At 38.5% G+C, this 24,598-nt stretch overlaps 1 protein-coding gene across 5 annotated transcripts in view; it reads right to left on the bottom strand.

Annotated features, from left to right (window-relative positions):
- Nucleotides 1-1,780: 1,780 nt before the first annotated feature.
- The window catches only part of DISP1 (dispatched RND transporter family member 1), a 206,707-nt gene continuing 183,889 nt past the window's right edge, over nt 1,781-24,598 (bottom strand). For 2 of the 5 annotated variants that reach the window (XM_033195283.1, XM_033195280.1), the window contains exons 4-8: nt 17,364-17,487; nt 16,459-16,586; nt 15,989-16,086; nt 13,100-13,197; nt 1,803-5,388 (exon numbers count right to left, since the gene is read on the bottom strand). In XM_033195283.1, the coding sequence (XP_033051174.1) occupies nt 1,804-5,388; nt 13,100-13,197; nt 15,989-16,086; nt 16,459-16,586; nt 17,364-17,487 (4,033 nt within the window). In that variant the 3' untranslated portion in view covers nt 1,803. Of the gene's footprint in view, nt 5,389-13,099; nt 13,198-15,988; nt 16,087-16,458; nt 16,587-17,363; nt 17,488-24,598 lie in introns of all 5 variants that reach the window. The other 3 variants (XM_033195281.1, XM_033195282.1, XM_033195279.1) reach the window with 2 other exon arrangements.

The raw sequence follows: 24,598 nt of genomic DNA, 5'->3' as shown, positions 1-24,598 counted from the left end.
TTAAAAAAATCTAACTGGTTTGGAGAGACAGCTTAGCAACAGAACATGTGAGACACCTAGAGGGTCTAGTTCCCTGTACGCTGCCTGAAAGTTGGCTGTAATACTTGAGCAAAAGTTATTTCCATCCCTGTGTGAACTAGCGGGAGTGCCATCCACGCTCCTGGGGGCTGGTCCCCCTTCTTGCGGTGTAATCAGAGTCTGTGTATTTCAGCTACACAGTGTGTAGATGCTCAATCCGTGTTCACGGGATGAACTCAGTGAACTGCGAATGTTAGCAGGAGGGATGTTTGCTTTCACTTCAGAGAACAGAATGAGGGCAAATTGGTAGAAAAACTACAGGACAACAGATTCTGGTTCAACCAAGGTAGACATGTAGTGAGCTACTGGTCACTGGAGTGTTCAAGCAAAAGCTGGAAAGTTACTTAACAAATCTGTGGTTTAGTGGATGTGGGCTGGAGTCAATGCCCCATAAGATCCCTTCCTGCTCCTGACAGCTTTTTTTTCAGGCCCTGGAATAAGATGCAGATCTAATTTGGAAAACTATTCTTAGAAAATAACCAATATAACGTTTGGAGGGAACATTGTATTTACAAATATTTCCACTGTTTTCTTTGGAGGACCAAATTGGAGGTAGAACTCCAGAGGGAAGCAGAATGCAGAGGAACACTTCCAGGATGGGGCTGGAATGCACAAAGGATCAGATGACACCCTATGATGACGGCTGTCATCTGAAGCCTTATCCAGAAAGCATACTCCAACAGCTCAATTACTGTCGACTGATCTAACATGAGATACATAAGTGTCATTTAAGATGCTGCCTGAAGGCTCAGTATTTCCAGGTGTTAGCTGCACAAGAAAATAATCCTTAAGTGTCTTGAGACACTCTTTAACAAAGAAGAAAGAAGCCTTCTAAACATGGCCCCTTAGGGGCAGAGTTGGAAGCAAGACTTCATCCACGTTCCCTTGCTCTGAATGCTCACCTGACCTGGATCTGTCTCTGGCATCAGGCAATGTATCCTGGGAAGTGCAGCACTGTTTTGTGTGATCACATCTCTTCATTCATGCCCTTCCTTCTGTGCCTCTAACATAATTGTGGCCTGACACAGATGATGCTCATGGCTCCTGGGTTAACAACTAAAATAACTGAACAACTGTACATTTTGGCTAAAGTGGAAAAGACACTGGTGTGGATATGTGTGTTCTTGGCTTCATGTAAAGTCTACTGAAGCAGACATGTGGGATGCATTATTAAGGTGCTTGGCAATTGATTTTTTTACATGAGGCCTCACCAAAAATGTAAATTTTAATGTTGTTTAGTTCTTGGATCCCAAATGAAGTGGCTCAATTAAAATTAGAGCAATTCCTAGTATTCGTGTTGAGTGATCCAAAGTCCTGATCACTGCCCACAAAATACACTAGAATGAGGATACCAGGTGAATATGATGGCCCAGGAGAACAGAAACTTTAATTCAAACTTTAAACCTCCAATTCACTGCAGTGGGAGGTTAGAAAGAGATATAAATATATAAATATTTATATATTTCTATATTTCAAGCTGGGCATAAATGTAAAAAACAACTGTACTTTTTGAAAATATAAAATCCAACAATTATCCAATCTAATAACGTAACGCACTCAGATTTATAAGTTTATTGTTCCTACGGAATGTAAAAATATTCTATAATTGTTAATGTGAAACACGCTTGTTGCTGTATTTTTGGGCTTCTTTTCTAAACTTCTGGATTTTACTTCCATGTTAAAAGAATAATTGAGGCACTGGTTCTGAATTGAATGCTGTATTAATTATAGTGTTTTTATTAACAAACTTTCACCAGAAAGTTCCGAGTGTGTTAATACAGCAGGCACATTGGCTTCCATGTTTGGCATTTGACAGTCCACAGAATTGCACTTCACTCTCACAATTCCGCCACAGCTTTGTGAATTATTTGGGCAGGACCTACAACCAGCCTCCCCCATTAAATGATTAAATATGATTTTTGGTTCATTCTGATTGAAATGTTCTGAGTTCACACTTGTATCCATCTGTGACAAGCTCAGCTCCACTTTCCCTCCTGCCTTGTTTTCAGTCCCTCCACTGCTCTCCATATTGCTCATGTCTCTATTTTTACAGAGCTCCTTTTGTTTATTCTCGGGGTCGCAACACGTTTTGAGAAATGATCCAGTGCTTCTGCAGACAAGTGATGATGGCTCTGCCATCTTTGGAAGATGCTCTTCTATGCTCCTCTGAAGACTGTGTACATTGGTGTGGCCAATTTTTTCTTGGGCCTGAATGTGCTGCACTGGCTGGAAGAAAAAATTCCTAGGCAGAGAATTCTGCATTCCAGCTGGCTTTACTCTGCCCTGCAGGCAGGGACAGTGGTGGATGTGTGTGATGGGGTGCACAAAGCCCTCGGCAGCTTGGTGTGTGGCCTTCAGAGGTGCCATGCTGTTTTGGATCTGGACAAAGCTGCTAGCGGTAGGAGTGCACTGGTGGCACACGCAGTCCCCCATCTGCTGGCAAGAGTGTGGGCCATATTTCAAGCGTTTGTAGGCATTTGGGCAGCCACATCTCTGATTCAGAGAGAAGAAGTGACACATGGTGTGCTGCTCAAGAGAGGGCTGTAACAAGGCAGAGCCAGTGTCATTTTTAGTGCTTTTGCTGAGTTCACTGTTGTAAGCTGCATGCACAGGCATCCCTAAATTCTTTGCTTGGCTGTTGAAAAATTGAGAGCAGATGTGGGTCTCTTCATAAGTGGTCTTCTCAGAGGCAGTGCAGTTGTGGGAAGCCAGAGGTTCTAATTCATAAAACTCATGCTCCAGTTCAGATTTGGGGCCCCTGGGATCTAAATAAGCATTTACGGTATGTGTTTTGCTTTGTCCCTTGTCACTAGGACTTGTAGACAGGGCATGGGAAAAGGCACTGCACTGTAGTTTTTTAGGTAAGGGAATCTGACCACAGGTCCCCTGTGGTCCAAGGCACCGGCACATGCACTGGAAAAAGAAGGTGGCGAAAGCCCAGCTGATACACATGATGAGCATCATGAAGGTGCCCAGCTGGGTGTATGCTAGAACTGTGGAGGGCATCATCATGGCCCCTGCCACGAAGGTGGTCAGGGCAGCCATGGCAATCGCTGAGCCCATGCGACTCAGAGAGAAGATCACCTTACCTTCTCGGTCGGGATCTGGAGCCAAGCGGTAGGCAACCCCATAATGGACGGCAAAGTCTACAGACAAGCCAACGGCAACGGAAATGGTGACAGATTCCAACACATTTAGTTCCCAACCCAGCAGGACGAGAGAACCAACAGTGACAAATATCGTTCCAGCAATTGAAATGATGGCATAAAGGCTTATGATGATGTTCCAAGTTGTCAGCAGCATCACACTAAATGCAACAGCAACTGAAAGCCCCATGGCAATGAGGGTGCCATCAGAGAGGCTATCCTGGAGGTCATAGAACTCCAGATTGCTGACAAACCAACCATTGCTGAGGCCTTCAGGGGCCGAACTCAGCTCATTGGATATCCATGAGTCCACCTCTTTATAAAACTGATGCATCTTTTCATAAGCCAGTGTGAAGAGGTAGGTACTCTGGAACTCTAACACCACTGCCCTGATAGTATCATTAATATCAAACCTCGGCCCTGGGGTTTTGCTATCCAAATGGTACCCTGTACTCCTTTCCAGCTCCATGATAGCTCTCTTGATGCACAGTTCAAAAATCTCTTGCTTGTAGGGGAAGCTCCAGTGGCTGCAGCATGGGTACAGGGCAGGCTCATCACAGTCCTGGTTCTCCATCCACTGTTTGAACGTCTCAATGAAGCAGCTGGTGAAGTCCTGTTCATCAGTCTGGTAAAAGAATGTTTGGTTTCTCAGTTTTTGACAGAAGTGCAAAATCCAGGCCTGGGAAGCTGGGCTGGCGATGTTAAAACTGCTATCTAATGTCAACTTCCCTTTACTCTTGGGATTTAGTGGATTGCCATTGTCTTCTGGGGACACGCCCCAGATTACTGTGATGGGCATGTGGAGCTCCTCACCATGGTGAACACGTTCAAACATGAAAAGCTTTTTGTATTCAGCATCATAACGCTCAAAAGGATGAGACGACCTGAACACCTGAAACTCGGATAACTCCAGTGAGGGCAGTTTCATCTTTGGATTTATACATACAATGTAGGCCCCACCTACAGTTAAGGCAAGGAACCCAAACAGCCAAAGGTAGCGAAACTTAATGACAATGCATGGCAATACTTTTTCAAAAAAAATTCGAGATGCTTCTGAAATGGCAAAGAGTACTTTGTGGCACTTCTGGCAAGCCACTGTCCAGCAGCTTTTGTTATCATATATTTGGGGCTGGGGCTTTTTGAAGCAAGTGAATATATTAAGAAGATACCGTTCATGCAGCACAACAACTGCTGGAAGCCATGTGACCATCAAAACATAATTCACCAAAATAGCTGTCCCTGCATAAACTCCAAAGCATCGGATTGCTGTAATGTTGCTAACATAGTTAGCATAAAAGGCAGCAGCAGTGGTAAAACTGGTGACGAACATGGAGAGGGCAGCGTGCTGCAAGGTGATGCTTACAGTTTCTGAGGTTTCAGCATGAGGCTTATCAAATTTTGTGTAGTTCCAAACATCACACAGGACAAAAGCATCATCTGCTCCAATTCCAACCAAAATAATGAGGGCAGTGAGGTTCATAAAAGGAAAAAATTCGAAGTGAAATACTACACGATAGAGAAAATAGGAAACAATCAAAGAACTGATTATTGCAAACATTGTCATCAGAGTGATAAACATGGACTTGGTGTAGACACACATGACTAAAAGGACAATCACAATGGCTATGGCAGGATACACAGTATCCATTAGAAGATAATCCTGAAACAAACTGTGTTTGATACCAAACTCAATCCCGGTGATGGTAGTCACGCCGTCAGAAGAGTTCCAGTTTTCAAAGTTGTCCAAGTAAATGTTCATCATGCTCTCCCCTTTCTCTGTGGGAGAGAAGAGCATGCTGTATTTTAAAGCTGGCGTGGCATAGTCAGCCATCTTTGGGGTCATAAAGTCTTTGTCCACCAAGTAATGGAGGATCTGGTACACGGCATTGTACTTGGTACATTTGCGTGGCACATTGGTACACTTGAGCTGGTCCTTTCTTCTGGCTGCCATGTCCCAGCAGTCTGGCCCGAGAGTGCCATTTTGGTAGTGTTTGGCACAAGTCCGAAGCAGCTTCAAGGTATGAGAAACGTCTCGCTCGACTATCTTCTGACAGGACGATCTATTGTTCAGAATGGCGATGTAGTTTCCCAGCGTCCAGCTGGGGCAGCAGGAGGCAGCAGTGGTCCTCTGGCAGAGATCACCAAACTGGGGGTGAGATCTGATCTGCAGAGACAGAGACAGGCAGAAGGACTACAGTTTAAGTTGGTTCACAATCGTTCACAACTGGAAAGATCTGCACTAAGGTGACCTTGAGGGACAGGGAAAGTTACAAAAGCTAAATAATTATGCTCTTCAATTAGGAATCAGTTTGAAAACAGGGTGAAATTTCCCCCTAAATGGCCTCATGTTACAGGATGCCCTTTAGGTTACTTTATTTTGAATTAAAAACTACAAACAACATGCAAGTGTGAAACAACTTCAACCAGTGCTAGTTTTGTTTACAAAAGGAGATCAAATGAACACCGACTTAGTCAACAAGACTTTTTAAAGTCACTTTAAAAAGCAATGAAGTGGACAGGTTGTGAAACTCAGGTATGTACCTGTATAGGATGAAGAAAACAACTGTATAATTGACAAATTTGTGGTTTTGCCTAAAATTCTGGTTATCAGCATGAAATTGTTGGTGACTAAAGTACTATATTTCAATCAACAGTTAGAAGCAAAGATGATATTCCCTAGAGAACTGCTTTGGCCTGAATGTTTGTGCTTCTCCCAAATTCAAGTTGAAACCTAATCCCCAGTGTGTTAGGGGGTGTGGCTTTTTTGGAGGTGACTAAATTATGAGGGAGGAGCCCTCATGAATGGGAGTAGTGCTTTTATAAGAGTCCATGAGGACGCATAGAACGCCCCGTCTATGAGGAACAGGTCCTCACCAGACTGAATCTGCTAATTCCTTGATCTTGCACTTCTCAGACTCTAGAACTATAAGAAATAAATTTTTGTTGTTTATAAATTACCCAGTCCGAGGTGTTTTGCCATAGAAGGCCAAACAGATTAAGACAAAAACTGCTTGGTGTATCAAAAAGTGACCACAGTAATATCAAAAGTGCTGATGTCAAGAAGCATCAACCAGGCACGGTGGCTCACGCCTATAATCCCAGCACTTTGGGAGACCGAGGCGGGTAGATCACCTGAGGTCGGAAGTTCGAGATCAGCCTGGCAAACATGGTGAAACCTTGTCTCTACTAAATATACAAAATTAGCTGGACGTGGTGGGCGCATGCCTGTAATGCCAGCTACATGGGAGGCTGACGCAGAAGAATCGCTTGAAGCCAGGAGGCGGAAGTTGCAGTGAGCCGGGATTGTGCCACCGCACTCCAGCCTAGGCAACGGAGTGAGACTCCATCTCCAAAAAAGAAGCATAAAAGTCTGGAATAAGATTGTTTCCTGAAGTATGAGTAGAAAAGGGTTATGTTTCTAGATTAAAATATGATTTATATCTGATTTTTAAATTGGTATATGCAATAAAATAAATGCTGAAGAATTTAATTATTTCTTCCATAAAGTTTATTCAAATTGGCAAAAATCCTTTTTTGGAGAACTTTCTCTTTTGGTAAATGAGGGTCTGCTGCATATTAGCAAGTATGATAATTCTGGATTTGGTGTGGAAAGTATTTCATTTAAAACACTATTCCTGGAGAAGGCTTTCCATCTTATGGCTATTGTTGTAAAAAGCTGAAAAATTGTTCCATCACTGGTTTGCTAGATTATGGTAAAGTCTATACCATTCCATTCTGTAAATTAGTTGAGTAGCCCCTCTTTTCTGAGGTGAGAATAAGAAATATTCCTCTTCTCCTGAGCCTGACCAGAGAGTTCTCTTTAGGAGAACTAGAACTAAAGATGACCTGGTCCTATCAGTTTCCCTCATCTCTATTTACCAAAGGCTGTTACAGGCAAGAAACTCCAAAGTTCAAAGAGGAAGTGAATATATATATTTTTTCTAGTAGGATTAAAACACTCTTTACCTTGATTAAACTAGGCTTTATCAATCATATATTGAAATGTCTTCTCAAAGTAGAGCAACAGCTGGCATGAGTCACCTCTTTAGAACTTGGACTTACCCAAGAACCAAGTTACCTATGATCCCTGAACTCTGTTTATCAGGATACTTTCCTGGGATTAATCCTGTGGGGGTGGGGTGTAGATGAAACAGGACTAGCCACGTGTTGAGAACTGTGGAAGTTGGGTGACCTATTCCGACAGTCCATTACACTATTTATCTACTTTTGTATATGCTGGAGAATTTACATAATAAAAAGTTGTTTGTTTTTCTAAAGATAACGCTATTGAGGGTAAAGAAAAATGAACCCAAAAAGTTATTGTTCAAATGTATTAAAATAATATTTACTTTAACAAAGGCTTCATTTTAAAGCTCATTTTTGAGGAACAATCGTAGACATCCCATAAACTAGGATAACTCATACTTGACTGTTTCCAGGTAAAAACATTCACATATGCTAACTTAGGGAAAAATGAACCACCTAACAACAGGAAACCCTGGAATGGCATCTCACTGGTTTTCATGGCAGATTACCAGTTTTACTTTACAAAGAAGTAACATACAAACCACTAGGGTCAGCTTGATGAACTGAATGAAAGGTAATGCAACCCCAATGTCTGACAGTTTTCAGATGGAAGAAAATGAACTGTATCCATTGTGAAAATCCATTATCAGCTAGAAGGAAAATGACCTGTAGTTGCTGAAATAATCAAATGTCAAAGATAAAGGACATGGAGTTGCCAACTAAAACTGGGAGAGAAAGCATAGAATTCTGTCCTTGAATAATCTTTTCAAATAATAGCACATTTTTAGATGTGTATAGTTGACCAAAGATTAAGAAGTTAGACATTATAAACACAGACTAAATACTATTTTGATGGCTGCTATTAAAAACAAGTGCTAGTAAGTCACTGGGGAGCCAATTCTCCAATTGAAAGATGGTACTGATTGATGTTCAACCTTTGGGAAACCAGTTTTCGAGAACGCATACGGGGTAAGAAACAAGGACAGAGAAAAGACATCATGACTGGTTTTCTCTACCCTGAGTTGGACGCCAGCACTCTGAATTTAAAGGAATGGAGTTCAAGGAATTGTCTATACTTTTAGGGAGTAAGGTCATATGTTCTTGATCTATTCATCCATTCAAAAGCAAATTTACTGAGCATCTACACAAGATGAGTAAGGCACAGTTGTCCTTCCTCTCAAATGGTTCACGGTGTGGCAGGGAAATCAGACACAAACATAAATAACTGTAATTCAAAGCGAGAAGTATGGTATTATATGTAAGGGCTTATGGTGACCTACAGAGAAAGTACCCAAGTCTGTAAGCGTGATGTGACAATGGCACTACCTTAGTCACATGTGACTGCGATACAGAAACACAGAAGCATGTATTATATTATGGGGCTTAAAGAGACTGGAAAGCAGGTATGTCTTCACACAGAACACAGATATGTTTTTGCCATATTTTTGGAAGAGGGATTCATATGAATAATTTCAAAATCTTTGAAGTTTATAAAAATAAAAATGGAGTTAGTGGAAGCAACTTCTTATAACTCTCATGAGGAATATAGCCCTTCTAATTCTAGCTATTCACAAGATCGGTGCTTAGGGGAACCACTGTGCTTATGTGGTTATAACATGTCTTTGCGCACTTCCCTAGTTAGATAGTGGCAGGGGTGGAGTTGACTTAAAATAGAGGGTAAAGGAAGAGAAGAGAGAAAAAGAAGAAACCAGCAGAGAGTTTTAAATGATACCTTAACTTTTAAAACTATTGGCTAAGTTGAAGATATTTTAAGAAGCTGAGAAAAGAACAAAAGGGAGGAAAATTAAGCCCTTAATACCAGGTTCAATTGATTGCTGGATCCTCCTCCCTGCGTAACAAAGTTCCCTATGTATTAAACATTTAAGGGGAGCCTAGGGAGAAAAGAAAAAGCAAGGGCTCTGTAGCCCTCTTTAAAACAAGAATAGGAAAACATGTTTCTGAGATCTTCTAAGCTTCAGGGGTTTTCCAGCTGTTCGCAAAAGTCACCCTAGTAAACAGTCTCTGACACCAAATTTCAAATCCCTTTACAAGCTGAGTCCTCAGAGCTCCAACTTCTACATTGTACAAAGACTACAGAACAAATAAATGGTTTCCAGCAGTCAAAATTACAGAGACTCACTTCTGGTTACTAATGACACCAGTCTGTCCTTTAGGATGTCAAAGGGTAGAAAGAGGCAATGAAGAAGAGTAGGGGAATCAACTGATTTCCTTTTGAAAGTGTGTAAGAAAACAAGCATTTCTGTTAGGAGGTAGAAAACAGGATCAGAAACAGAAGCACTTCACTTTGGAAATCAACGCTGTCTGAATTATGGGTATAAATGGCATGTAATTTAAAGAAAATCTAGAGTTTGAACTAAATGTGCTGTAAACACAGGCAAGCGACAGTTGAAACATCTGGTCTCACTGGGATATTATACTAATTACCAGACGTTTTCTGGAGTCAACCCCCCAACAATTAAGGTCTTCTGCTTGCTATCACTTGGTTGTGCCCCATTTAACTTCAGAGTTGTTAATAATCAAGTGCTTCCATATAACAACCAGGATCTGGGGGCTGGGGGAGAGGAACAACTGCCAAGTAGTCTTAGGACAACTCGGCTCAAACCACTGTAACAAATAAAAATCCTAACAGTGTCTTGAACTGGGAGACTAAAAAAAGTACAGTAATAATCTGAAAGCTGAACTGTTAACCAATAGTTATTATTTAAGATAGCAGATGAATATATCATCTCTATGAGAAAGGTATATTATTCCAGGTTCATAGAGTTTGAGACTAGAATACAAAGGTGTTTATAATTGGTAAAAATAATATTTAACAAGTTAAAATGATAACCATACTCTTTCAGGTAGACTTTTGGGGCTCTGATCACCTATTTATTCATTTGTTGGTATGGATTTATAATTGGCCATACCAACCATTCATTTTGACATGTGTCTTGAGTCTGGTTTTCAAATTCTCACAAGAGGACCACAATACTACTCTCTTTCTAATTAACTGCCAAAGCATATAGATAATGCTCTTAGTTGGTGACTTACAAAGTGTGTACTAAAAACATGTAGTTGTCCTGTTCTTGCCAGGGATTACAAACTTAAACTCACAGCTGTCCAATCCTTACCATCAACTCAGTAGAAAGACAGACTTAGACAAGCAGAGTACATCTGTTCCTTTAGATAGTCTAAATTATGCAAATGCAAAAAGCTAAACCATTAGAAAGCCACATACTTAGACTCCATTGCTTTGATCTCTTACAGAAATGCTTTTGCTATAATGTTTTCTTGCTACCAGCCTACCTATGTTTTGCAAATCAGCTGAACTTTAATATTGTATCTCTTCGAAGCATGCTGTTAACAATTTTGTATACAGCATCATATTTCTTTTACGAAGACTATGGGGGAACTGTCTCCTCCTGTCTTAGCAGGAGGAAAAGCTGGGCTTCTAAAAAACAAATTTGTTACCCTATTTATATGACTTGTTACTGATTGTGAAATTCTTTTTGCTCTGGCTGCTGGGAGGTTAGAGATAAGTTTGCAGCTCCCATGAGCAAATGTACAATATTGTGGGGTGTGCATTATTATAAATCTCATCTTAGCTTTATTATTTTCCTCCCATTGTTTTCCCTTCATGTAATTCATTCAACTTATGTATCCTGTCCTTTGCATATGCTTTTCTGTAAACTACCTCAACATGATGATTTTTATCATCCATCGATCTACATAAATCATGTTGAGGTAGTTACAAATATATATATACAAATACATACATATATATATATATAGAGAGAGAGATGAAAGAATATACTACTTTTGTTTATGAAACCCACCATGGCATACTATTGCTTACTAGCTTTTGAGTCTCAGAGTCTAACATGCACTCATGGAATAAATTGCTAGCTCTTTAAGAAAAAAAAGGATATTTATTCCGGACCACAATGACTTTTTAAGCTTCATTTCTGTGGGAAATGGCACTGTATAAGGAAACAAAATAGGGGAGGTATCTTCCTCACTAGAAGCATAAAGCAGGGTGGGTAAAGGCAGACTCTGGAGTTCAACTTGGCTGGGTTCCAATCCTGGAAGTGCCCGACCACAGATGTAAACTTTCCTCAACTAAAAAACGGGCTATTTAGTATTTAATTCATAACACTGTCATTGGGATTAAATGAAATAATGTATTAAAGTATTTAGAACACTTCCTGGCACACGATAAATACGCACTAAATATCAGCTATTAATTAACTGAGTGAATTCAATCACTTCAGAGTCTTCAGGAAAGGGAAGGTCTAAAGATCAACCAAAGGTAGAATAATGAGGACAAAAAGGGATAGAAGTTAATGAACTGCACTCATCCAAGGTGTGATTATAAAGTAACCAGACTGGCTTAGCTTCTCTAAGCTTAATTTATCATCCGTGTAAAACACATTATAAATTCCAAGGTCATAGATCCATTGTGAATGATGTACAAGTACCCAGCATAAAATCTTGCACATAGTAAATATCACTACACATTTACAACTTTAGAGTTAACTTTCTGTATAAGAAGTATCCTAATGCATGACAAGGAGAAATAGGTTCATAGCCTTCAAATAAGGAACTGATAGCTGTAGAAGAAAATATCGCAAATAAAGATTGATCACCAACTAAGAAACTTTGGTCTGTTTATAGATCTTTTGTGGTTTTGTCTATGTGAAAGGAAGATGGCACTGACAGAAAATCCCAATACCTCAGTCGATTGGAAAGTCATTTTCAAAATGTACCAACAGCCTCTTAGAATGAAGGATGGGGTAAATCTGGGAGATCTGGGACCAACTAACTAGGTTACCTGGTGATACGTATTTCTTAGAAGGTACTCATATTAGCACAATGAGACTGCTGGTTTGGGTGATCTCTTCTTTCCTTTCTACTGCCTATTTCTACTGCCTATTTCATTAAGACATTTCCCTGTTGATAGAACTGGTGATTGCATCAGGTTGTCAGGCTAGCTCTCAGCAGGGCACATGATTCGATTTTTAACTAACCAGTTATTTTACATTTTAGAGTTATGTGAGAACACAAAGTGTTCCTTTTATGCCAGTTGCTTTGCTTGGACAAGTTCATTAGTGACATGAGATAGCAGTTTCTATTTAGAGAAACTATCTCTGAATATAAGAAATTGACAGCTCTTCCAAACCCAGAAGCTCACTACATTTTCTGATGCTGACATGTTTTTGGCTCTAGAGAAGACTGAGAGACAAAGCACCTGTCTTCTTGCATTCTGGTGTCTCCCAAAGCAACAAGGTGTTTAGCATTCAGGGCAGTCTGGATTGGATTACTCTGGCCATTTACATAGATACTGTATTTATGCTCTTTGATGTCCCCTTTCCCAGCCTGCTCCCTAAATTTCCCTTTGAGGTCACTGGCCCAAATGACCCAGTGACTGCCAGAGAGGCAGACATTTCATTGCACAATTAAGATGCTGACAATTGCCTCAGGGCAGGAAATAGGGACCGATGAAACTAGGTTAGGAAATCAAAAATACAACAAAAGAAGAAAAACAGTCTTAAATATTATACCGAAAAGAAATATTCTGTGAAATAACAGAAAACACCACCAACAGCCAGAGACCATGAATGGGAAAGAAAAAGGAAGATGGTATGTTTTAAAGTTAGAGAAGGAAACGCGGATACTTTGATCCTGGGATCTGAGAGAATGCAAAGCTGGCCTGCTGGAGCTCACTCCTCAGTAGGTAAAGCCTCTTCAGTACTCTCATCTGATCAGACACCAGGGTCAGCAGTAAAAGGACTTTCAATAATACAACCTTATTTGTGCTAAGGAGATTTTAGTTTTATTTTACATACCCTGGAATTATCTACATTGCACATCGATTTAATTGCAGGTAAATTCCATAATGTCTCTCCTCCAGATGAAGTAAATACCACTCTGGAATATCGGTCACCTGGTGATATGAAAAAAAAAAAAAAGGAAAGAAAAAGGTTTACAAATTATTCATTTATTTCATAAGACTCAGGATTCGGAAATAACTCAAACTGGGAAACCACATGGACGATTCATTAGCAGCAGGAAATTCTTTCCTTTGATAAATTCCAGGAGAAAATGTTAAAAGAAACCAAAAAAAAAGCAATGCCATAATATTGTCTTAGCGCAAAGCCTTTGTCTACTCACTACATCTTAAAATTGTATGAAATATATAGCAAATCTATTTTTGGTCAGACTATAGGAAGAAAAATCCATAGGAATTTACAATAGGAAACTAAATGAATATATCCCTTTTAATTTCACAACACATCACCATAATAAAAAAAGATGCACTAGGGAATACCAAGAATGGATTATAGGGATGTTCTCCCTGGCAGCTAACTAGAGAGGAAAGATGGTGGGTGATCTATTTAAAATCACTAAAAACAGTCAACTAAGTACAGAATGCTGGCCATATTCCGGTTGAGTACATGGTCTCTCTGGTATACCAGAATCTAGAAAAAATATTTTGAAAATCAGATTAACAAAAAATATGTTTCTGAATAAGGGAGGTTGTATGATATACCAGAAAGAGCATGCATGGTCTTTAAAGTCAGATTAGGATATAACCAGGTCCTGTCATTTACTAGCTATGTGACCTTAGGCAACTAACAACTTCTCTGAGCCTTGGTTCCTCATTTGTAAAATGCAGACAGCAATATCTATCTCAAATAGCTGTGAGAATTAGATGATAACAGATGCCCAACAATATTGTTTCTGTATCCTTAGAACAGAAACAACATGAACCACATATTAAAAAATATGAACCACATAAAACAAAGAAGATTAATTTCATGTTAGTTAAAATGCCTAATTGTGCTAACAAATCAGCTGGTAAATTTATGAATAAAGCTTTATTAGAAAAGGTTTTATCTATGATCATGAAGTTTTGGCTATTATCTTATGTTGACTAATTTTGGAGAGCAAAATCAGCCTGGTGGAAACTGAAACGTTTCATTTACACAGAGTTGGTAATGGCTTTAGTTAAGGCAGAATCTACTTATGAGACAATATTTAGCATTGACTATTGAAATGTAATGTTTTTCCTGGTTAAGAGCATAACTGACAGATGTTGGTTAAGCAATAATATATAGTAACACTTTGATTGAGAGAAATAAACCAGCCAGAACATGCAAGTAACCAGAGTTCAACTTCCTAACGTTTTTTAAGAGAAGAGACAGAAAAGGAAACATGTATTGCTTTCTGGGATCAGTATAAGATTCTGCCTAATCTCCTACTATCTATTACTATACAGAGTAAGAGATCAAAATAAAGACCCTGAGACTTGGTAAGCTCCAGAAACATCAATGATCCAATCAGGTCATCTAGTGTTCTATTAAGTGTTCTAATAAGACAGGAAAACATACATTTAAGAGGGATTTTCAACAACAACAGCAAAAGCTGAAATCAAAAGAGCTTTAATGTTAATATTTACTTAATTAGAAATTACACTATCCACAATTCCTCAATCCTAATCACTATGGCTAATCAATGGCTTACATACTTATATTCATGTCCTCTAGGCTGTGCCTTCCTTCTTCCCTGGCAGCTGCAGAGTAATCAGGTTGACTCCATGTTACAGCAAATTTTGGGTAGTGAATTTGTTGTCAACATTTAGAGATCTGATGATTCCACATTCAAATCTGGATTTTTGGCCAGGTGCAGTGGCTCATGCCTGTAATCCCAGCACTTTGGGAAGTCGAGGCGGCAGGATCACCTGAGTTCAGGAGTTTGACCTGAACCTGGCAGCCTGACCAACAAGGAGAAACCCCATCTCTACTAAAAATATAAAATTAGCCAGGCATGGTGGCACATGCCTGTTATCCCAGCTACTTGGGAAGGCTGAGGCAGGAGAATCACTTGAACCTGGGAGGCGGAGGTTGCAGTGAGCTGAGATCGCGCCATTGTACTCCAGCCTGGGCAACAAGAGCAAAACTCCATCTCAAAAAAAAAAAAAAAATCTGGATTTTTGACCTCTGGCAAGTTCTTGCAACATCTGGGTCCTCATTTCTAGAACCCCACCTTTTGTTGCAGCTAAGTAGCAGCTGATTTCTTTAGACAGGGCAGATGTTCCTTAGTGTTCCACAATCACCATCACTTCTCTTGTCATACCTAGCTAGCTTTATTCACTTGTATTATATGACAGGCCCGAGGTATTCAAACTTTGAATCTCTAGACTTTATTTTTTTCACCTCTCTACCTCTACTGCCTAGTGATGAGGCAGCACACAGATGGCTCTTAATACAGTATTGCTTTTTGAATGAATCAGAACTTTAAGTCATTTTCTGATTCATTTTAGAATGAATCAAAACTTTAAATGATTTTTAAATAATTCAACAGATTATTTCAAGGTTCAATCCAAAAATATGTACCTGTATTTGATCTAGAAATAAACAGTACAAGGAATGTTTAAAAAGACTTCAAATGTTGGGCGAGGTCGAGAATTTCATTAGATTTATATCTTCCTTAAAATAAGAACACTCAATCATTACTTTTTTCATTAATTTTAATAATATAATAAACTCAGACTAGTAGTTGACTAAACTAGAAAAGTAAAAGAAAAAGTTAATTAGCCAAAATTTCTTTAGGTTCAACAGCAACAGTGAAGCTGTGTGACTAGCCACACATGACTATCAGTCTAGACTGTGATCATGTTCAATTTTAAATGCCAGCAAACCGCTGAGCGTTTGTTCATCTACGATGCCACTCACTTGGAACGTCGCAGAAAAAGCTGTCCTTGTGGAAATTCCAGTCAACTTCTCTTTTTTCTCTTTCATAATGATCATCTGACCATCTATCATCCCGATGGCTGAAATGGAACGACAATTTGATCTTCAATAAAGTTCTTGCTATTTCAAGGCTGATAAGCATACTGGAAACAGTACTTCCTCAAAGCCATGACCTGCTTAGTTCTTGATATTAAGGATTTCTTGAAAGGATTAAAAGAAGCAATCAACATTAATTTTCTCACTTCTAAAAAAGAAAAAAAAAAAGAAAATCTCACCTTTTCATCCTACTACAACAAAATCTTCAAACACAATGACAAATTAAACAAATTCAGTGGCAAAGATTTTGAGCCACACATTTTATATTTAAATTTTTTGTTCAGGCAGTATTTTAAGAGGAATTCAGTAAGCAATGTTTTATCTTAAAAGTTATATAAAAATAAATAATTGATTACCTTTTAGCTTGTTCATCTGCATATTTAAAGGGATAATTTGCTAATGTTGCTTTGTATCCTGTATTTTTCACCATATTATTCCATGTGACCAGTCTCTGGCCTATTGCTGTACCTCTCGGTTCAAAACCCTAAGGCAAAATTACAAGTGCTCGTTAGTGTATTTCATTTCAGGCTAAGTATAGTTACAATGAAAGCTTGGGAAAGCAATGTCAAAGTGATGTATAGCTTTCAACAGAAAATATAGCTGTTCCTCACAGCTACTCCAGAGGTGACTGCATTAAAACAAGATGCCTTGAGATGATAATCATCACCTATTTGCTGTGACAAAACAGTTTGATTCTTTGGTATGTTACATGTCTAAGGAAAGTTTATCTTTTCAACTCATGCCTAACTAAGCATTTAGTAAATACTTATTTTTATCTTATAAAAATTATGATAATATTAAATCATGTTACACATTGTTAGTATTTTTACAAGAGTGTTTCATTATCCTTGATCATATTTTCCTCATAATTCCACTCCAGAGAAACATTTACTTAAAAACAGACTCCGCTATCTGTTAGTAATACTGAAATTCCTTTAACTTCTTCGGGAGAAAACAGAGACAGTGTTAAAGACTTTATGAGAATAATTTTATAGAAGGCAGATTCTCCAATTTATTGCTTTTTAGCTTAAACATGGGGACCAAGAAGCAAACCTTCCAGATTTTTGAGGGTAAGCAAGTTCCTTGATCTTTTAACAAGCTGATAATACAGATAAAGTAATGTCTTTACTTTTCAGAAAGAGAATTGTTGCTTGAGAAGTTTTTAAAGAAATGGGTTACTAAATAACATAAGGCAACTTGTATTAAAATACACAATATTTGAAGATGATTTTAGGCTAAAGAAAACACAAATGCTACTTACCAGCAATGGATCGGAGAAGTCAGGAAGCTCTGGCACTAATACTCCAACCAAGGCACAGACCACGATGAACATGGTGCACATGCCCAAGACCACCACTGGCCAGTCAGCTATCAGGGCTGCATAACTACAGAAACACAAAGAAGGCCCTTTGCAGAAATATTTTTGGTACCTAAGAGAGCAATTTATTAAATCCTCATATTGTAGACCAAATACAGGTATTTATCAATACAATATCTAACGAGGTTATAAGTATTTGTATGTAATTGTAGAAGAAAGTTACAAGATCATTCTCCCTTCATTTTTGTGATCAAGTAGCACTTTATGCCACAGGCTACTGAGAGTCAGAATAATGTTCATATATGACAAGTAACATTTTATATCTACATCTATGCCTGTAAAAGATATAAAATACATACTTCATTAGTGGAAAAAAAATAAATTTTAACAGAGGATCCATTCTCCATGCAGTGTCTTCCAGAACTTTTGTTTCTCTAGTTATTCCCTTTCTCCACACCTTTACTCTCACAGTTCTTAAAGAAGAACTCAGTCTATAAACAGGTTCATATAGTGCAAATCTTAAAAATAACCAAACTGAGGGCCAAGCACGATGGCTCACACTTGTAATCCCAGCACTTTGGGAGGCCGAGGCAGGCGGATCACAAGGTCAGGAGTTCGAGACCATTCTGACTAACATGGTGAAACCCTGTCTCTACTAAAAATACAAAAAATTAGCCGGGCATGGTGGCACACACCTGTAGTCCTAGCTACTTGGGAGGCTGAGGCAGAAGAATCATTTGAACCCAGGAGGCGGAGGTTGCAGTGAGCCGAGATCGTGCCACTGCACTCCAGCCTGGGCGACAGAGTGAGATTCTGTCTCAAAAAACAAACAAACAAACAAATGAACAAACAAAAACAAACTAAACATTTCCCACAAATCGGTAACTTTCCTTCTAGCTAAAACTAGTGAACATATCAACTAGATATGTGAGTTCCATGAGGGCAGAAATTCTTGTCAGATTCATTTAGTGTATTATCGGTGGAAGGTGATCAATATCTATTGACTAAATGAACAAACACCTGGTGCTTGTACTCTCCAGCTACTACAATCTGGCTTTAGTCTCTTCCCACATGTGGGGAACTGTCTCTATTACCAAATCCTACCACCAGGCCCTTTCTTCCAGATGTGCTTTCCACACCCTCATTTGTTACCTCAAATTGGAAGATCTGTTTCTGTATTCCTTCCATGAGGTCCTGGATCACATGTTATTATTTTGACACTTTCAAGTCTTGATATGAGCTGAGTACCCAACAGCAGCTGACTAAACTGAACTTTTTCTAAAATTCAAAATGCATCCTGCAAACTTCTGGTTTCTTGAATCTTTATTAGAAGAAAAGCAAGACAAAATATTTAACTTGTGGACCACTACTCTCAAATTCTCAGCAATGTTAGCTCATTTGGCTGCTACAATGGCTACTTCTGGCTCATTTGAGATAGGATTCTTACTCATATATTTTTGAGTTATTTCTTCAAAATCATGCTAGTAGTTACAAATAATTCTGGTGGCTCTAAATGTCAGTCTGAAAAAAAGCTACTATATATCTCTAAGAATAGACTGCCAATTTTTATACTCTGATGTCTTAACTTTATTGATCTGGCTTTGTGGGGATATTTGCTTCAAATTATAACTCTAGTAAGGATATTAAAATATAGTGTAATTATGCTTTAAGGGAGCATGTGCACAGGCACTTTTCACTGCTGCTCTTTTAAAGTAATCTTATAAGGCCAGACGCAGTGGCTGTATAAGTGGCCTGTAATCACAATACTTTGGGAGGCTGAGGGAGTCAGATCACCTGAGATCAGGAGTTTGAGACCAGCCTGGCCAACATGGTGAAACTCTGGCTCTACAAAAATACAAAAAAAATACAAAAAATACAGGCATGGTGGCACACGCCTGTAGTCCCAGCTACTTGGGAGGCTAAGGCAGGAGAATTACTTGAACCCAGGAGGCGGAGGCTGCAGTGAGCAGAGATCACATCAGTGCACTCCAGCCTGGGTGAGCAACACTCTGTCAAAAAAAAAAAAAAAGAGAAAGAAAGAAAGCAATAAAGGAAGGAAGGAAAACGAAAGAAAGAAAGGAAAGGAAAGGAGAAATCTTATAAAAATAAACAAATAAATACAAGCTCGTCCTTATTCAGAATACCAGTTGCTCTTATGCTTTACATAAATTATCATCTCGTTCAATTCTCACAACAACCCTTGGAGATGAAACTGAGGCACAGACAAGTTATAGAACTTATTCAACGTCACAAAACTAGGAACCTAGATAGTCTGCTTCTAGTGTCAGGCCTTTTAATCTCCGGGCTGTCATTTCTTTCTTCAGACACAACAGTAACTAGAAACATTAGGAATAACTACACTTGGCACAAATGTCTGCTTCCCAAAACTTACAATTAAACATTCCTAGCCCTACTTATAGTTAATTTCTCTATGCAAAATCATATGGGTTCTAAGTTTGAACATTATTCACTAGACTGCAAATTTTGGATTTAAAAACTCATTCAGGAAAAGTGATGCTAGATAAGACAGAATAACCTTTTAGAATAATTCTGAATATAATAAAAACATATAAGTGACAATAAGCTGATTGTGGTTGTTCAAATGTAAACACCAAGTGGCTAGAAGCTTTCACGCTTCTAGGACACACCCTGTGCAAAAACATTCTCCTTACTTTATTTCCTCCTCCACCAAATGCAAACTAAGATGAAAGTAACTAGTTTTGAAGCCATAAAGTCCTCTGTGTCAATAGCACATTTGAGACTACATTCATTGCTTCAGACTTAAAAAGAGTCCTTTACATTTTAGACCATTAAAATATCAGCCCTGTGAAATGAAAATGGCCCCAGGCTTATACAATTATTCATTACACTTTATTTTAAATGGATTCATTTTCTCTCAAATGAATCAGAAGTTATGCATTTTTACCTGCTAAAGTTATCAATAGAGGGCAATAGGCCCCAAATTGCTTAGTATTCATACTGTGGTTTAATTTACCCATATAATGATTTTTTATTTTGTGTTCTTGAAAATCTGCACACACATGTATAGCAACCTTAAAAGCCTCATTCAATAATTGCTTTTCTTCCCTTTGAAAACATTTGGTTTTGATTTTACAGCACTGCTACATACCATATATGTGCACTGACTACATATGGAAACTTTACGGCATTAGTGATTTCAGCACATTTCTTCCAAACACGTTTAACCTTGCTTACTACAATTCCACTTCCTTACACGCCTGATGTTTCCCATGCTAACCTTTCTTAGAGACAACTGTTCACATTTAAGTAATGGGATCACCATCCTGAGTATATAACACACCATGGGGGAAAGCCCAATCATTCTGAGTAAATTTTACTCAAACAAGTGTTTCTCCTCAACACCACAAAGTTGCTGAGGCTAATTCTACTCCTCCTGCTATCTATGCAAAGATACAGTATAGCTGTGGGTACCACATGGGAAACCGAGTTGCATGCGCAATATGAAATCCAGACAAATGGTTGTAATATGAAGATAAAAATCCAATAAAGTAGGAAAATTGGAGAAGTAAAGGAAATTAAAAATGGCCTATAAATCTCACATATATATATATATATATATCCATATCCTGTGCATTATTCTCTTTGAAAAGTGGACCACATGTGCAGTAGAAGAATTTTCAAAGGAACCATTCTTTTAACTATCATGTATTCTTCTCCATATCAAATAATATTTGTCTTTCATCCACCTGCTCTAATATTGAAAATCTTTAGACACCACAATATAACTGTAAATGTGGCCCACCTCTGTAACACCTGGCTTAGTCATTTTCCAATGAAAGATCGTTTTCCCGGAGGCCCTATTGCTGCACGAGCTGCTGAGGTTAGGGCCCACAGCTCTTTACAGGGCACTGCTGTATAAAAGTTCACATCATCTTCTCAATAGGTTAAGTCTCAAATAGGAGACAGATCTGAAGGGCTCGTTCTCCCTTTACAGAAGAAGAAACAGAAGCAGCAGAGGTAATGAAACGTGTTTGTGGGTGAACCGTGGATCTGAGTTAGCAGGCATGCTGCCTGGCATTCTGGTCCAGGGTGTTACGGCCATGCTGGAGTTTTCACTGCTACTCAGTGGAAGCCCCTCAAACATAGTCAAGAGATTTTCAGTCACCTTATTATTGGGTTCACTCTAGAAACAGATCAGAAATAACTGTTAAAACAAATAAACGAAGTATCTTATAGAGCCAACTTATGCTCAAGTGACATTAAAATAGGGGCCAATTTTAAGTGGGTCATTTATATTATAACATTCCCCCATAATAAATTTTCCCCTTAGCTTACAAAGATTTTTTTTCTCCCTTGCTCTTTGCTGCCTTTCTCAAAACACTCGTCTTTTTTCTCTTTCCTCTGAGCAGAAAGTCATGTTTCAGATGGTGTAAGTCAGTCCCCATGCCAGAGGCTTCCTTTTCGTCACCAACCACCGGATCTTTAACCCCTTATAGCCTGGCTTTTGCTCTCATGACTCTTCTGAACTGCCCAAGTCAAGTAACTGTTCTTGGTTTTTATCTTTCTTGACCTGAGCAGAATTTAACACTGTTAGCTACCTCTTTCTTCCTAAAAATCCTTTCCCCTTTGGTTTATTCCTTTCTATTTCCCTTAATAGCTCTTTCTTATTTCTCTTGTCCCTTAAAGACAGACATTTCAAAATATTATTAAGTCATAACTTTTCCAGTGGTATCAACTATCAACTTACTGGGAAGAGTGATTGAAGTTTGAGAAAATTAAAAAAAAAATATATATATATACAACTCTTTTTTTCTTGTGAAGTAACAAATTCATCCAACAATTAGCTTTAAACAGTAAGTAAGGATGCAAGGAATTCTGGGAATACAAAATGGCAGACTTGGATCTTGCTCTAAGGGAATTTACAGCCTAATACAGAAAATAAGACAGGCACATGAATATCTACAAGACAGGTTAAAAAAATATATATGTGTTTGTGTTTTTTTTTTCTTTCCCCCCTGAGATACAGTCTTGCTCTGTCACCCAGGCTAGAGTGCAGTGGCATGATCTTGACTCACTGCAAGTTCCACCTCCCGGGTTCAAGCAATTCTCCCACCTCAGCCTCTGAGTAGCTGGGATTCCAGGCACCCACCACCACACCCAGCTAATTTTTGTATTTTTAGTAGAGACGGGGGTTTCACCATGTTGGCCAGGCTGGTTTCAAACTCCTGACCTCGTGATCTGCCCACCTCGGCCTCCCAAAGTGGTGGGATTATAGGCTTGAGCCACTGTGCCTGTCCAAAAATATGTGTTTTTTAGAGGGGTACAGATGAAATGTTTTGTGAATTCAATAAGGGAAGCAATAAGTTCCAGCCAAGGTGGGAAAGGGGAATCAGGAAAGGCTTTGTTGAAGAAGTTATAGTTATATGCATATATACTTATAAGAAATTATAACTGTTTTAATAATACCAATTTAATAACAGAGAAAGAAATGAATTTTTTCAAAGTAAAATTTTTAGTCATTTGAGAAACCCTATTTATAGAAAAGTAGAAATTCATTTTTTTAGTATGCCATATTTACTTGCATACCTCTTTCCTTTATTCTTTCTTTCTCTCTTCTTTTTTTGCAAAAACGAAAAGGGAATTGTTAAACAAAATGTGGTATATACATACAATGGAATATTATTCCAGCCTTAAGAAAAGGGGGTTCTAATACATGCTACAACATGAATGAACCTGGAAGACATCATACTAAGTGAAATAAGCCAGTCACAAAAGGACAAATACTGTAGGATTCAACTCATACAAGGTACTTAGAGCAGTCAAACCCATAGAGACAGAAAGCAGAATGATGGTTGCTAGGGCCCAGGGGTAGGAGAAAATGGGGAGTTAATGTATAATGGATAAAGAATTTAAGTTTTACAAGAGAAAAAAAGTTCTGGAAATGGATGGTGGTAATGGTTATACAACAATATGAATGTACATAATGCCAAAGAACTGTACTCTTAAAAATGGTTAAAAGGCAACATATATGTTATATATACAACAAATATAAACATGTTATATATACAACACATATAACATATAAACATGTTATAACATTTAAAGTATGCCAATATTTTTAAACTATCATATAAACCTGTTTTATATAACATATAAACCTATGTTATATATAACACATAAACCTATGTTATATAACATGAATGTGTGTGCTCTCTCTCTCTCTACATATATATATATATATATATATATATTTTTTTTTTTTTTTTTTTTTTTGAGACAGGGTCTGGCTCTGTCACCCAGGCTTGAGTGCGGTGGTATATTTCAGCTAAGTAAAAACTCTGCTTCCTAGGCTCAAGACATCCTCTGACCACAGCCTTCTGAGTAGCTGGGACTACAGGTGCAAACCATCATGCTTGGCTAACTTTTTGTAATTCTTTGTAGACACAGGTGTCCCCATGTTGCCTTGGCTGGTCTTAAACTCCTGACCTCAAGTGATCCGCCTGCCTCAGCCTCCCAAAGTGCTGGGATTATAGGCGTGAGCCACTGTGCCTGGCCTATTACGTATATTTTACCACAATTTTAAAAATATATTTTTTTAAAATAGAAGGATAGTTTACTAATTAATATTTATGTAGTAATTTCACTTCAAAGAAAGGATAACTCCCTTGAGGCAGGCATCAGTGTTATCAGCATCTGAGCTTCTTTGGCAACTGAATTTCAAAGATCGCTTAGAATTTCTTAAGTGTAATGACATTGTATCTGGAATTACAATGTGTAAGAACATCTGGTGAGAAAATGCTTTTTTAAGGAACTCTTATCTCGTCAAAATTTTCTCTGTTGAAAGACAAGCCTTAAACATTTCCACATAAAGAAATACTTCCATTGGTAACAAGATTTTTAAAAAGAAAGACAACCCCTCTGAAATAAATTGCCATGAATTCAAGTCCTGGTAGTTGGCAGAACAGTATCTCTCGCCTCACTAAGTAAGCCACTGAGAAGCCAATCCATTGCAGGAAGGAATGCAAAATAAACAAATATAAATGTTTACGCACAAATATAATTTTTTTTTTTTGAGACAGAGTCTCACTCTGTCCCCCAGGCTGGAGTACAGTGGCACAATCTTGGCTCACTGCAACTGCTACCTCCCAGGTTCAAGTGATTCTCCTGCCTCAGCCTCCTGAGTAGCTGGAACTAAA

The sequence above is a fragment of the Trachypithecus francoisi genome, unplaced genomic scaffold, assembly GCF_009764315.1.
Source record: "Trachypithecus francoisi isolate TF-2019V2 unplaced genomic scaffold, Tfra_2.0 Lachesis_group5, whole genome shotgun sequence".
Classification (NCBI taxonomy): Eukaryota; Metazoa; Chordata; class Mammalia; order Primates; family Cercopithecidae; genus Trachypithecus; species Trachypithecus francoisi.
This window is presented reverse-complemented; position numbering and strand designations above follow the sequence as displayed.